Consider the following 15,271-nt stretch of genomic DNA (forward strand, 5'->3'; position numbering starts at 1 on the left):
GTTTACAGTTAGCTTGCGATGTTGAGAAACCAAATCAGAAAGAATAATTCTCAAAGTACCGCAATTTTTTTCGTGTTCTCTTACAAAGCGTCCTATATGGAAAAATGCAGTTTTTTTTTGCGTCAACTGAATAGACACACGGTCTTTCAAGGTCAATATCTTCGTTGTTTATGAGAGTTTTGAGGTGTTTGGCATACCAAATCAAAGGTTGAAATGTTCTCAGTGAGATTTTGTCATTTAATTAAAATTAAAAAAAAAAGTAGTAGATTAAAAGCTTTTAATACTGTCGACAGAGCTAAAATTAATTTGTTAACGGAACAAGTACTGACCGGGTCTGCTATTGCTGCCAAAATTGATCGGAGTTTTAGTGTGTTGCCTATTCGTACCTCAAAAATAAAAGTTCGTACAGGAAAAATATGAATTAAGGTAAAAAACGGCAAAAATAGCAGTCAATCGACGAGAAATTTTGAGATCTGCCTCCAATTCATTTGACTCTGGTTCAAAAATCAAACAAAAAGCTGGTGTTTCTGCAAGTGTTTCAACACTCCTCAGAGTAATTAACAGCACGGATCATTTTAACCCATTAAAAGTCCAAAAGAAACCAACTTTAAACAAACAACAAAAAGGTATTCGTTTAGAATTTTCTAGACTCCATATGAGCTGGAAAAATGAGTGACGCAAAGTGGTTTTTCTCATTTGAAAAAATTCAATTTTGATGGATTCATAATTGAAGTCATCGGGGCCATCAAAATTGACCTTTTTCAAATGAAAAAAACCACTTTGCGTCACTCATTTTTCCAGCTCATATGGAGTCTAGAAAATTCTAAACGAATACCTTTTTGTTGCTTGTGTATTTACTTAGAAATATGGTTTGTTTTGGTTTTCGCCGAGTTTAAAACGTCAAAATGAGAACTGTCAAAAGAAAGAGAACACATGGACAAATGTTCAAACTTCCCAATTCGTTTATTTATTCAATTTTTATAAAAAAAATTAACGACAGAAAAGGGGAATTTGATTTATTTCGGGGAAAGTGCGATCCAATGAAAACCACTATTAAAGTACTAGTAGTACTTTGACTTAATAACTTTGACATTTGCTTCCGCCAAATGAACAGGGATTGAATAACGGCATACGGTTACGATCAAACGTTAACAGTCCTGTTCCATTCGAGGTGGTAACTTACTCATGAGTAGAAATCTTCTACAACAACTGTATACCCTACTAACAATTTTGCTTCTATAATGCTTTACAGAAGCAACAATGGCATCTGTAAAGCTTTATAGAATCAAAATTGTTTGTCAGGTAGTGTCTTTAGCCCTGTTCCATTGGAGGTGGTAGTAGATATTTTGGTTAATCTAGTACTATCATCTACTCATGCTCTTCTTCCCGAGTAGATACGATTTGTATTGAATAGGGAAGTTCGAACATTTGTCCTTGTCTTCTCTTTCTATTTACAGTTACCATTTTGACGTTTTAAACTCGGCGAAAATCAAAACAAACCAGCAAAAACAAACCAACAAAACAAAAAAGCAAAAAATACAGCATAGAAATATATTTTAAATTCCGTAATTTTTTCGATTTTTAGACACTAAATTAAGTTATAGTAGAACGTTACTACCAAAAAAACACTTGAAATCGATTTGTATGAGTTTTTTTTTACAAACAACAGTTCTTTAAAATTGCGCGCGTCCTTGAAAAATTTGGTTTGTTTTGATCTTCACCCAGTTTAGGAGATATTTTTTTCTATTTTCTTTTGTTCTTTTGGTACTGACAGATGAGCGAAATTCCGAATTCGTTGAAAGTGCGTTCCATTGAAAATCACTAGTAAACTACTATTCGTACTTTGCCACCTCCCAATGGAACAGGGCTATTGTAGCTTGTATAGAGCAAAACTTTTAGATGCGCTTGTCTATGTCTGTGTGATTTAAAGAAAACGCTGTTATACATTTTCTTATCTCTTTTTTTATGTTTGAATAGTTAAAAAATATATATATATTTATTTAATGACAATCCAAGTTATACTGAATAAATCCTAAATTTTCAATTCAAAAATGCCCTCTACGAATTACGTCAAAAACTTCTTTTAATTTTTCGGGAACATCATATGCATCGAGTCGCTTTTGCATACTTGTGAAATCTGCTTTTTCGAGCTGAAAATAACCATGATTTAATATCTCAAACATTAAATGAAGTACTGGGATCGAATTACGGCATACGATTACGATCATACGTTATCGTTTTGACTATATTGCTCTCTCTATTTAATCAGAAGAAAAAGATAGAGATACAAATCGTCAATACTTTAACGTATGTATGCCGACCCCTCAATTACTTACCTCATCACTTGAATCAGTTCCCGTGACATCATCTAAAGCTAAACGTTCACTAAACGATACTATACCACACCATGACCTAAAATTTAGTTCTTGATCTTCTTTCACCTCAATTAGTCTTAAAATTTCTTTAATATTTTTTTCAGTTCCATAAAAATCCAAAACCTCTGTCAAAGCTTCGGTAATGTTTTTTGCAGACATCTTTCTTTCAACATATTCAACTTGAATTGGGCCTTCATTTTCTTCTGTCTCTTCAGGTTCTTCAACTTGAACCAAATGTTTGAGAAACACTTTTTTATAAAGTTGTTTTCGTTGTCTTGATACCCAAACATATTTACTCAAGTACTCAAAAACTGACATTTCTGTAAGCAAAAAATAATCGAAATTTTTCTGAGTGTAGAACCAAAATAAGTTAAGGTTCATAAAAGAAGTATAACTTCAAAAAGATCGGAAAAGAGTTACAACTCAAAAATATTGTGTGGGACAGTAAATCTAAGGAACCTTAGTCCTGTACAATTTCAAAACAAAAGAAATCTTTTTCGTACCTTCCAAAGTCTTCATATCTAAAGGAACATCAAACCTAGTTGCAGATTTTGAAAATTTTCTTGGCATTTTCGAACGAGTTTCAAAGTACAACTTTTCACATTCATAAATAGGTTTTGGTTTATTTTCCTTAGCTTTAACTGGAACATATTTATATGCCTCACGCATCGCTCGGTTAAGCTGAAATCATTAAGTTACTTAGTTTTGTATTTTAAATAAAAGTCATGTTAATAAACTCACATATCTATCAAAAGTATTCTCAATTGTATCAACATCAAGTTCTGTTTTAAGAGCTTCAAATGCTTCATCGGTTAGAAAACTACCTTTGAGCAAAACTGGCTCACTTTCTCGTTTTTCTTTGCTTGGTAATAAATTTGCTGCATTCGGGATGAGCGATGGACGAGTACTTGGATTCAATGAATCTGGACCCAAAGTAGCTACTTGAGTTTCAGGATCTTCACTTAGATGGAATGTTGTGGTTGCTAAAACGTAAAAAAAAATTTGTTTCCTAAAAACTTTCTTGAGGAAACTTCTGGGCCAGTCAACACTGGATATTAAGAGATGGTTAAAGACAGTTCAGTATTTTCACATAGAAAGTGACATTGAAGTTTGGGCACTTAAATGTAAATGTGGGGCCTGAGAGCAAATTTTATATTGGAGCTAAAAGCGCAAAATTTTAAACGATTTAGTAAATTGCTAAAGCCATTTAGTAAGTTACTAAGTTAAAAATCTGTATGCATTTTGGCTTAGTAACTTACTAAAATGACTTTAGCAATTTACTAAATCGTTTAAAATTTTGCGCTTATGGCTTTAAAGTGCCCGGTATTGAAAATTTAAGACCCCCTTCCCATGTAAAAATGTACACTACCTAATCATTTCTAAAACTTATGTTTACTTTGAACCAAATTCTTACCCGGTTGTGGTTTGATCTTCTTTCTCTTTTTGCCACGACGAGCATCATCATCGGCTATATCGTGCTCGTTGATGCATGAAATTGGTGGCTTCTTGCAATCTTCTTGAAATTCTTCTGGAATTGTTGCTGGAGTCTAGAAACAAATGAACCTTTTAAAAAACTGAATCGGTGATTGTTAAAACAACATGAGTGAAATTTAAATTTTTTTGTAGGAGAGAAAAAAACAGCTATAATTTCCATGACGCGACCGAATTTACAATGTTTTGACAATTTTAATACCTCAATTGACATTCTTAGACTTCAAGTTGACTATTTTAACAAAAAAATTGGCTTCTTTTCAAAATTATAGCAGTTTTGATCTCGCCTTATAAAAAAATTAAAAAATCACTTATATTGTTTTAACAATCATCGATTCAACTTAAGAAAAGATGTTTTTTCGGAACTCACTTTAGGTCTTATATCATCAGATTTTTGTTTCTTAACTTTTTTCTCAGTTACCACTCGTTTTTCTTCGATATCAGCTTCTGTTAGAGCACTTTGTGATATCTCTGATGTTGGTTTCCAATACAAAGTCTCTTGACTGTGGCTTCGTCTAAATGATTCCAATAACTTAACTCTTGGTAAATATTACTCACCAAAATCAAACTTTTACCTTAAATCAAGAATAATCTTCTTTCTCTTGCTTATCTCATTTTTCCTCAACTCAGGTGTTATACAACGTCTATTGTTCAGAAATGAACCAGTGCTATTTCTCGTTCGAACACTCGTAACAGTTGGTGATGGTGTTAAAGGTCTCGAATCAGTATCAGTATAACGTCGGAATAAATCTTCTGGAATATTATCAGTTTCCGATTCAAATAACTGATCTCGATTTTGGGAGGAAGTTTTATTGTCAGTTACCTGCGAGTAGGGATGCAAAACATAAGATAGCTGCGATTGAGTTTTAAAATGATTATCTCACTAAATTATTTTTCAATTGATTTATATATTTTCGAACTGCACTTGGTGCTGGATGATTGCACAGAACTGAACATCCTTTTGCATATGGATTATACAATCCTCCAAATGGCCGTAGAGTTAATGTTATTGGCTTGACTACATATTTAGTTGGCAAAAGATTTTCCGGTTTTACTGGCTAGGAGATTTGATATGAACTTTTGTACTGAGTTAGAATATTGTGTTTTATTTATTTCACCTTCTTTCTTGGAATACGTCTTTGAGGTGTTGGAACTAATCCACTTTTACTTGATGTACTCATTTTTTAAATGAACCTTTATTTGATAAAACATGAAATATCAACCTTATTGAATTCACCCAAGGTACTTATTATAACAAAATTAAACTGGTATCCAAGGATAACAATATTTGCATATCAATGCGTTTCTAGGTTGCATGCAATTTGAGTTGTTTACTGACTGCCTATTGAATATATTATTTAACCATATTGGCCATGTTCCTTTGGGCTCAGCAAAGTACTTTTTAGTACTTCTGAATCCATTCAAAGACATTTTTTCTATAGAAGAAATGGAATTGAATACAACCAGAAGTACTTAGCAGTAGATACTTAAGGCCAAAGGAACACACTGAATAAATGTAAGTTGTTTTTTAAATTTTAATAACTTAGGCCCAATTTATTCACTCTCCATTATTTTTAAAGGCTCCATTAAAAATTATAAAACTGTCAAATCGCATACAAATTTTAAAATTTCCCTTTTTTAATGGCGACTTTAAATTTAATGGAGTGTGAATACATTGGACCTAAGGGCCATTTTTTCACTATTGCTCAACTTGAAGCAAACTCTCGAGTTTGCCAACTTGAGAGTTGACTTTAACTCGAGAGTTCAAACGCAAGTTGTAATTTCTTTTTATTCACTTATTATTTTCTCAACTCTCCAGTTGAAGATCTAATAAAGTTGGTCAACTTCAAGTTTGAAAAATATACCAGAGATATTTATGAAATATGAAATTAAAAGTTGAAAACGTCATCTTGGAGTAAATAAAACCGAATTTGGAAGTTGAGGATAAAAATTCTCAAGTTATGTTCAACCCCGAGGGAAAAAAATGGCCCTAAATATTCTAATTTTTGTGAATTTCTTCTTGGCTAAAAAATGTGACAGAGACTTTAAAAACGCTTGGCATTGTAATTTTGAAATTGATGTAATTTAATTTTTTATTTGTTAATTAGCGTAAACTAGGGTTACTTTGTGCAAGTCAGCTAACTTTGTGCCAGTTTCCACTATAATTGTATAGTACATAGCAATGGTAAGATTTAATTGAATGCACAAACTCACCCTAGTTTACGGTACCGAGATTTAAGATATTGTAAGTACAAATTATAAGACCCATTTAACGGGAAATCTTGTAATACCATATTACCACTTTCAAAGTTTGAAAATAATCATTTTTTCCAAATTTAAATAAAATTGCTTTTGAGAAAAAAAAAAATCAAATCTTAAAAATTAATCAGTACATTCATTGTAGTTTTGTAAGTATGCATTTTCAAAAAAAACCTTATCGTATTATTTTTTTTTCAAGATTCTGGATTTAATTTCTATTTGCGTTACCAAATAAAATATAAATTCCTAGTATTGCTGGCCTTGGTGGTGAAGTTATGATTTAACTATACACGCTTAAAACAGTAAACGTTTTTAAACTTATTTTGTTTTTTGACTGGAAAACTTACAAGAAAGATGCGGAAAGGTCGTAAACAAGTGGTGTTAGTTAAAAAAAAACATTTTACTTTTGTAAATGTCAAAAGGTAGGGTTCAAGCTTGCTTTTTGTTTGGCACTAAATGCGATTTAATTTGCAATTCAAAGTCCGTAAGTCAAAAGTCCCCAAATTTTAAAATTAAATCAATCAAACGGAAAAATAAATCTAATATATGAATACCTCCATGTGAGTATAAAATTACAAAAACAAATCGAACAAGAAGAGAACAGAATACTGACCTAGTCACAGATAGAAGAGTTGATGTAGTTCTTGGATATGACTAATTAAATATTCTGTTTTGATGTGCATGTGCATTCTTTCTGTTACCATTACTTAATTACTATCATGGGACATTGTCACAGGAAAATACGTCAAAGTTCTCCTTATAAAAGGTGCGTGACAAACCAAATATTTTTGTTAAATGTCGTACGTAGAAGAGCTTGAAATATTCTTATTGATAACAAAAAAAAAAAAAACATAATTAAAACCACACTGGATATAATAAATAAAAGTTTAAGCTTTCTAATTTTATTTTTTATATTTTATTTTATTAAAATCTTTATTAAATATGTACGTATGTCTGATTAATTTATATAAAATTCTTATACATCCCATATATTTTGCAGTGACGTTTTCGAAAAAAAAAAAAACACTTGAAAAACTATAAAATTAAAACAACATTTTCTTGGGCATTCATTGTTGTTTTTCCTTTGACTAAAATAAAATTTTCACTGTGTCTGGGGAAAAATATAGACAAATCAACCAAGCTACTAATTGACTACATTAACATTATTCATTGGGTATATACTGTATCAACTGTTGTCTGCAGATGTGCGTCTCAATCTCAATTCTTTTGCTGCCTATTTCTCTGCCATTTAATTCTGCACAGATTTAAAAAAAAACTAAAATACCAAAGAAAAAGAGAAATTTGTTTTAAAAGTTAAACGTACCCAGCAATTAGATTAAGGAAAAAATGGACGAGGGCCAATTTTGATTTAGTTCTTTGATAACAATAGACTGCATTGGTTTGGTTTTTGCCAACAGAGTAATAATATTTTCGCCTCATACCGTTACATAATAATTTGAATTTATAAAACACGAAAATGGAAAACGCCGCTTCCCGTAAAAGGAATAATAAAAATAAAAAGAAAAATAAAGGAAAACCGAATACGAATGGTCAAAATGGTCAAAATAAAACGGTTGCAAGTGAAAATATAATTGACAAAAAAATAGTTCCAATTCAAGTGAAAAATGCATTAAAAGAAAATTTAAATCTCCCGGTTACAAGCCAGATAGCCAGTGATCCGAAAAATGAAAGTGCTAAAATCCCTGCCAAAATTATCAATGATCCTTTTCTAAGTTCGTTGCAAAAGAAAATGGAAGTTGCAATTGCCAATGGTAAAAATTGTTAAGTTGTAAATAATTATATTACAGTGAAAGAAATTTAGTATGGAAAAATTAAAAAAAATTCTTTTTGCTTTACGTTCAAAAGACAAAATCATAATTGTAAAAAAAAAACAGTGAAACCTATGTTAAAAATATTCACGTGACAAAAAACTAATTTTGAAACTTTTATATGCAAAAATCAATTTTTTTTTTCGAAAAGGTTGCCATGTAATAATGGCAAAACTTCTTGGATCATCCTTGTGAAAAAAATGTATTCTCAATTTGTTTGTTCCGGCTTATTCGGAAAAGTCAGAAATAAAAAGTCTCTATAGCGCAGTTTAAATATCCGAAAAAAAATAATTATTAGTTGGTACACTGTGGTGTATACGTTCTTTTTTTGTAATAATAATAAAAATATATTTTTTCCTACCGGTCAGATGAATTTTCTAAAAGTGTTGTTTATATGTTGATTAATAATGTCTTCGGAATAGCATACTAAATTTTATTTTGAAAAATGTTTAAAAGTTTTTATGTAGAAAGAATCATTTTTTTTCAACCACTCTTCTTCTTTTTTTTCGGTGCTATTATGATCATAACTCTCCCACGTTTCTACTTCAGTCTAGTTATCCTTTACCTTTCTTTTTTCTTCTTTAAGACTGAAAAGACATTTATTTCTTTTTCTAAATTCTTTTCAAGCTATTTTAATCACCTACATATTTATGAAAATGGCAGTTTGTGGGTCAAAACGATTAAAAAAGATATTTTTTTTTAATTTAAAAAGTGTTTTCGTTATTTAAAATTAAATAAATTAATAACTACGTTTCTATACGGCTGCGAACAAGCAAGTATAAAAACACCACCATTCAGTTTGCCTAAAAAATGGAACAATACAAAACCAGTAGTCTTGCCATCGATTGTGAGGTCAACCAGATGAACCCCAAAGGCTGTTCAAATACTAAGGAGAGCTCGGTATCCTTTCGAAATTGAGATCATATCAGCAGGAAGAAGGAGAATATAATAATTTAAGCAACTTTTTACAAAGTTCGCAAGCAAGTTCGTGCAAGCCAATCGGTCATTTTTTTGTTTTTTTTTTCAAAATACTAGATTTTGCTATATGAGAGTGCAAATATACTAGAACAATTAAAGTTTTTCGACAAAATATATTAAGAGACATCAAAAGAAAGATCTCTTTAATTTATATTCATGTAAAAAACTAAAAAGTTCGAAGATATCTGGTTAGCGATATTTTGTAATCTAAATATTTTTTTGATCCATTTGTAAATTGTAACCGATTGACTAACAATTTTCTTTAAAACCAGATATCTTCGGAGCCAAGAATTCAAACAAGTTTTGTTTGAATGTTATGAACTTGTAGTGAATAGATCTTTCCATTTCTGTACAAAAATTGCAAATCCATTTTTTAAGACTTTTCGGAAAAAAAAAACACTGAACTATACCCTTGTCGAAAAAATATCCATTTTAAAAAAATTTACCCAAAACCCATCAAGTGAAACATCAAAATAAAGGTCTCTTTAAACTGTATTAATGTATGAAAACTTAAAGTTCCTCAGACTACTGGTTGCCGATATTTCGAAATCCAAATATTTTGTTTATTCAACCGATTGATTATTACCATTATTCTTCTTCGAACCATGAAATGGAACCGATGGTTAACAATCTGTTGCAAATTTTATTTGACTTCTTATATATCTTCTAAAAATTAAACAATTGACAAAATTTATCTTACAATACTCTATCTTCTTATTAATATTTTTAGGTGGTGCTGATCTTCCCAACACACTTTTGGAAAATCTCCAAAAGCTTATCAAACAAGAACCAGTAAGTGACGTGGCATCATCTGATGAAGAAGAAGAATATGTAGAATATATCTACAAGCCCAGGCAATATTTTGCTGTATCAATTTGCAATGTAGGTAAACCTAAGCTCCAGTTGGCACTAAATACTAAAATCTCAACTCAAATTTCCCTTAAGCAAATGATTCTTAAAATTAACCACTAAAGCTTTACCAAAGCCATTGGACCTTAATCCACTTCTTGAATTTAAAATTTATTTTTAATTTTTATTTTAAAGTTCTGCAAATCTGACCTTCGCAACACCAAACTAACCCAATGTAGTAAATGCAAGATGACATTCTATTGCTCTCCAGAACACATGAAATCAGATGAAACCCACAGACAACTTTGTTATGGCCTCCGACAAGTTGCTGACAGCTATGGTAAGTTTGATGATTGATGGTATTTCAAATATATTTGAAATTTTAAATGCTCATTAACACCCAAAACCATCCATAAAATCACTCATGCTTTTAATTGAACGATTTGTTATTATGTATTTTGTTTCAACAATTTTAATTTGATTTATACTCAATTTATTAATACCACACGCCGATCATGCAAAATAAATCTATACATACTACAGTCCACTTGTACAAAATATCTCATTTGCAAAAAAAAAAAAAAACATGAATGAGATGTGCGGCGCGTGAGGCGTTGTAGATTTAAAATTTATTTGTTGGAACATTGTCAAAGAATTTATCTTCAATTGAGTGACTTTTCTTTCCCACCAGAATTAAGGTTTTATTTATAAGTAAAAATGTAGATGGCTAATCGAGGGAAAATTAATGTTCACTTCCACAAGTAAATGTTGTCAATGTTTTACGGTCTATCAATGCAAATTTAATATTTAATCTAAAAATAAGACAAAAAAAAAACATGCAGTTGGTTTGTTTCGTATGCTAATGTTCTATATTTTGACTTTGGACATCTATGGAAATAATGTTTTGACATGATACAACGTGGGAAAATATCAAGATTTTGGGACATCATTTATTTTGCGTTGGTGGTTTAGTTATTAATTTTAAATTTGTTTAAAAATGAAAATACAAATTGACAGTTTGACACGCTTATTAAAGGTTTGACACTTTAAAATATTTCAACAGTTTAAACTGTCATATGTATACATTTAAATAAAGGCCAATTAAATGAAGGATGGGTAAATAAAACTGACAAATTAGAAGTTATTTGGTCAAAATATACAAAGTGCGTAATGGGAGTGGCCTACATTCCTACAAACTATTTATTTTTTTTTTTGTGTATATTTTTATAGTCATAAGTTTTCACACAAAGTTTGATGTTTAAATTCCATCTCTAGTTTTTTAACTTTTGGGAAATTTGCCGCCCTCTATCTTCCCAAGCAATTACTACAGATCATTGAACCTTTGACATAGAATTGTCAAAATGCTAAGGTGAATACTTTTTACTCTTACACTTTTTTTTCCTTTCATTAAAAGAATTGAATTATTCGATTTGAAAAATTGAGTGATGGAAATGGGGAAGACATTTGAAAAAATGTACTTTATACCCAGGGGCATAAATACCTTTAGGGCAAGTGGGGTGGTGCTCCGGGGCCCCCAACACACCAGATCCTCGACTGGAGACAATGGAGGAAAGGCGCAAAAAGATAAAATCAGAGATACCCAAAGGAGATGGGAAACTTTCGTACGTTTTACCCCCCAAAACCCATTTGTTTATTTCGTGTTGTTGTAATCTCTTTTGTATTCGTGAATAAATGTGAAAAACACACATAGTGTAGCCACGGTGTTTTTACGCACACCTAAGCAAAAATGTACAATTTTTCACGCATACTTAGCCAAAAATGTATATTTTTCACGCATACTTATCCAAAAATGTCTACCGCAGCTTGTAGGCAAACCCGTATGACGTCAGAAGTTTCTCATCTCTTTTGGGTATCTCTGGATAAAATATTTGACATGAATAACTTCGTACACAAGAGAGAAAAATTATATTCTTCAGTTTAATGTACAATGAATTGGTAGCCACTCACGTAATATTTCAACTAAAAAAAAAAGTATATATATTTCCTCAGAGGCCCCAACAAAATAGATCGGTTTTTTTAAAGAAAAATTATATATTATCTTAGGGCCCCAAAAAATGTTACTTGAATAATCTCAGCTACCAACAACAATGATACATCAGGTGTTCCAAACAAAAAAAAGTATAACGTATACGTACTTTTTTATTTCATCTTCTTTTCTATATCAAAATTGCCCCTAAATATCAATGGAGAACCAAAATTTAGTCTTGCCCCGGGGCGCTAGCAACTGAACGTACGCCTCTGTTTATACATAAGGAAGGACAAATAAAATGCAAACAAAAATTCGTTTAATATTTTTTATATACCCACAACAAATTGTTTCCATTTTTTAATGCGCGATGGAATGAAATGACCACCCTATAAAAAGTTATCTGTCTTTATCCAACCCAAACCAAGTGACTTGTTTCAAATTTGGTAGTTAAAATAAATGGGTTTTGGAAGATTCTTTAGAGGAAAAATTTAATTTTTTTCAAAATCAAAATTTAATTATAGTTTTTTTTTCTCAAAAACGGCTCTAAAAACTTTGATTAAAAAAATATGTGTGCTTTGGGACATAAGATCCTACTTTTGATATTAAAAAAGCAAAGATCCTCTTAATTTAAGACAAAAATCTTCTTATTTTTATAATAAATAATAAGAAGATTTGTATCAAAAAACAATGCAGAAATCCGCTTAATTTTAGGTGGTATTTTGAGTTTGAAAATTTGCATTTATTAAAAAATAATTCACACTCAATCGCTTTCATCGTTAGTTTTGAAAACAACTTAATATTTCCATCATTTCTATTTGCTTTGTAAAAAAAAAATTGTTGTTGTAATGCCTCTCGCAGTTACTCACTCGATCAGTTTAATCAGTCTAAATTGGGGAATGCTATGATATTTGCCCGTCATTTGAATAATTTTCCCTATATCCATCAATATGTATAAGCGTTCATTAGGTAGGAAATAAAAAAAAAAAAAATAGGTTCTCTGTGGTGTATACTTGCCTTTTTTTTTTTTTAAGTATGAACATTTTTTTAAACAATTTTATTAATATTAATTTTATTTATTTATTTCAGGAGGCCACATATTTTATAAATGCGGTGAATTTACACCAGAGCAATTTCGTTCCTATCGAATTATTGCGATTCGTAAGGTTGAAAGTATTATCAACCGTCAATTAACTGCCTGCGAACAAGAAGTATTATTATTTCCGAGAATCTGTTGTAACATAAATTGCCGAGAGTATAGATTTAACAAATTAACAGATTGCACTGGTTGTGGTCAGGTAATTTCAGTAAAACGTTCTGTTATTACAAAAAAGTAATATTATTTATATATTTGTAGGTTTCATTTTGCAAAGCAACTCCTGAGCATTTACAAAAATATCATCATTTATGGTGTAGGTCATATCAACTTTTCAAAGAAATGATAATATTTCAAGAGAAATTTGGTAAAATTGATCCATCGATGCCAACAAAAGTCTTGAAAGATCTTCCTTTGGGATGTGCAAATATGAAGCAAATTTGTACCAAATTGGCAGTTGGTAAGAACGGAAAGATTTGCCAAACATCATGCCGAGATTTTAGAAAACAAAACATAAACAATTTCTTCCAGATTTGAAAGATGAATGTGAATATGCAGCTCTAAGCCAGATTGCCACAGGACCTCTTACAGCGTGGTATACATTAAAGGTGTTTGATAAACTACGAATGGATACAGTTACTGTTCATTTAATAGGTACCTATACAATTATTAATTTTTTGATTCTATTTGAAATAAACTAAATTTCCAAGGTGCTGAAATTGAGTTTGAAGTTGACCTTCTTCATAAATGGGAACTTTTCTTCTTACACATTACACCTGCAGTCAAAGAATTAAATGTGGTTTTTATCGGACCTGAATTAAATCCAAGAAACATTTCATTCGATCAACTTAAAAAGACTAAGTAAGGAAATTAATACTAATTTTTAAATGTTGTTAGTTTAAATATAACACTTTTTCTAATAGACCTTGTAGATCATGTAGAAAAAATAATCGAACAGTAAAGTATTATTTTGAAAATGGTCTCTATCACAACTACTGCAAAGGGGAATCCTATTTAAAGCCTGATTTGAGTAAGTCTGGAAATCCTCTTCTCTCTTTTTTCATTTTAACTTATTAATAATATTTTTTTTCATAGTTTGTTTCTTTAATCCTGGTCTGTATAGACCAACTGGTTTTCAAATGGAAGACACATGGCCAGAGACGATTGAAGCTGCTGTAGAGAAAAAGTGTCCGGTGGTTATAACTTCATATACACAACATGAAGCTCCAATGGATCTCTCACGTTTTATTCTTGAATCTAATAGGCATTTGGATATCGTGATACCACCAACTGTGAACCCGTTTGGATCGGTTAAACCAGAAAGAAATTTTATATCGGATGAAGAGGCACCTCTCATGTACAAGAATTATTATTGTTTTGCTGTGGAATAAAAAACATGTTTCGAATTTTTAATTTACACTCATTTTGCAGTTGTTTTTTCATATACGATAGAGACAAAAAAAAAAACAATTTTAATATGCTTGAAATTGACAAACTTTCAGGGAAAAGTCCGACGAAGATAGAAAAAGCATACAATTTAAGTCCAAAGCTTTGTTGTTCCCTTTTTTGTCACTGTTTCTTTATTGCTTTGAAGGAATTTAAATGTTTTGAAAAAAAAAAAAACAAAAATCACTGAAACTTTTAATATCACCCCCCACAGTTTGAATTATACTCAGCAAATGCAGAAGAACCGAAATAACTGTTGGGATATGCAGGTATAAAATGTATTTCCTTTCCATACTAATAGAAAAAATAGTTAATATTTATTTAAATGAGTTAAGCCTAGTACGCTACTGAAGCGAAAAGAAATTTTCCATACAAAATTTTTTTAACGAAATCCTGAACGGAAAATTTTGTTTTGCGTTTCGTTTTTCAGTACGCAGCTCTAGCGAAAAATTGGAGAGTTTTCACTCATTTGTCACTCACTTTTTACTTTTCTGTGCATATTATTTCTTGACTTCAAGAGCAGTGTTGAAGATTTTTTCACTTTTAATTCATTTATTTCTTGCTTTAAGAATTATTTTCTGTTGATTTTTCTTGATTTTAAATTAATTTTGAATTTTTTTATTTTGACGATGATATTTTTTCGTTAGCATTTTCGTTGTCGATTTTGGAGACTTGAAAATTTTTCGTTTCGCATATCAGCCGCGTACTACCCAACAAATAATTTTGCTTCTATAAAGCTTTACAGATGCAATTGTTGCTTCTGTAAAGCATTATAGAAGCAAAATTGTTAGTAGCCTATTACCGAAGACGCAGATGCCCTGCTGCGGGAGTGAGAGTCACTTTCACAAGATTTCTTATTACCGAAACCGCCGGAAGCTTTTCGATTCGTGTGAACGTAAGTCGCAGGCGACTAAAGTGATAAGGCTTGGCCACACCGGAGGGTATGCGGTAGAGGTACGGG

At 31.0% G+C, this 15,271-nt stretch overlaps 2 protein-coding genes across 2 annotated transcripts; one reads left to right on the plus strand and one right to left on the minus strand.

Annotated features, from left to right (window-relative positions):
* Positions 1-2,025: 2,025 nt before the first annotated feature.
* Positions 2,026-5,093, minus strand: LOC129919698 (uncharacterized). Its single transcript, XM_056000669.1, has 9 exons — positions 4,985-5,093; positions 4,751-4,924; positions 4,442-4,689; positions 4,237-4,381; positions 3,790-3,922; positions 3,117-3,358; positions 2,879-3,056; positions 2,337-2,695; positions 2,026-2,150 (listed from the first exon to the last, which is right to left on the minus strand). The coding sequence occupies exons 1-9, from the start codon at positions 5,045-5,047 to the stop codon at positions 2,046-2,048; spliced, it is 1,647 nt and encodes a 548-aa protein (XP_055856644.1). The 5' UTR covers positions 5,048-5,093; the 3' UTR covers positions 2,026-2,045.
* Positions 5,094-7,472: 2,379 nt separating this feature from the next.
* LOC129918474 (uncharacterized) lies at positions 7,473-14,287 on the plus strand. Its single transcript, XM_055999056.1, has 9 exons — positions 7,473-7,897; positions 9,663-9,814; positions 9,977-10,121; positions 12,858-13,066; positions 13,126-13,324; positions 13,396-13,518; positions 13,575-13,725; positions 13,788-13,894; positions 13,960-14,287. Exons 1-9 carry the CDS (start codon positions 7,603-7,605, stop codon positions 14,253-14,255), a joined length of 1,677 nt encoding a protein of 558 aa, XP_055855031.1. The 5' UTR covers positions 7,473-7,602; the 3' UTR covers positions 14,256-14,287.
* The last annotated feature ends 984 nt before the right edge of the window (positions 14,288-15,271 follow it).

Source organism: Episyrphus balteatus, chromosome 4 (genome assembly GCF_945859705.1).
Source record: "Episyrphus balteatus chromosome 4, idEpiBalt1.1, whole genome shotgun sequence".
NCBI lineage: Eukaryota > Metazoa > Arthropoda > Insecta > Diptera > Syrphidae > Episyrphus > Episyrphus balteatus.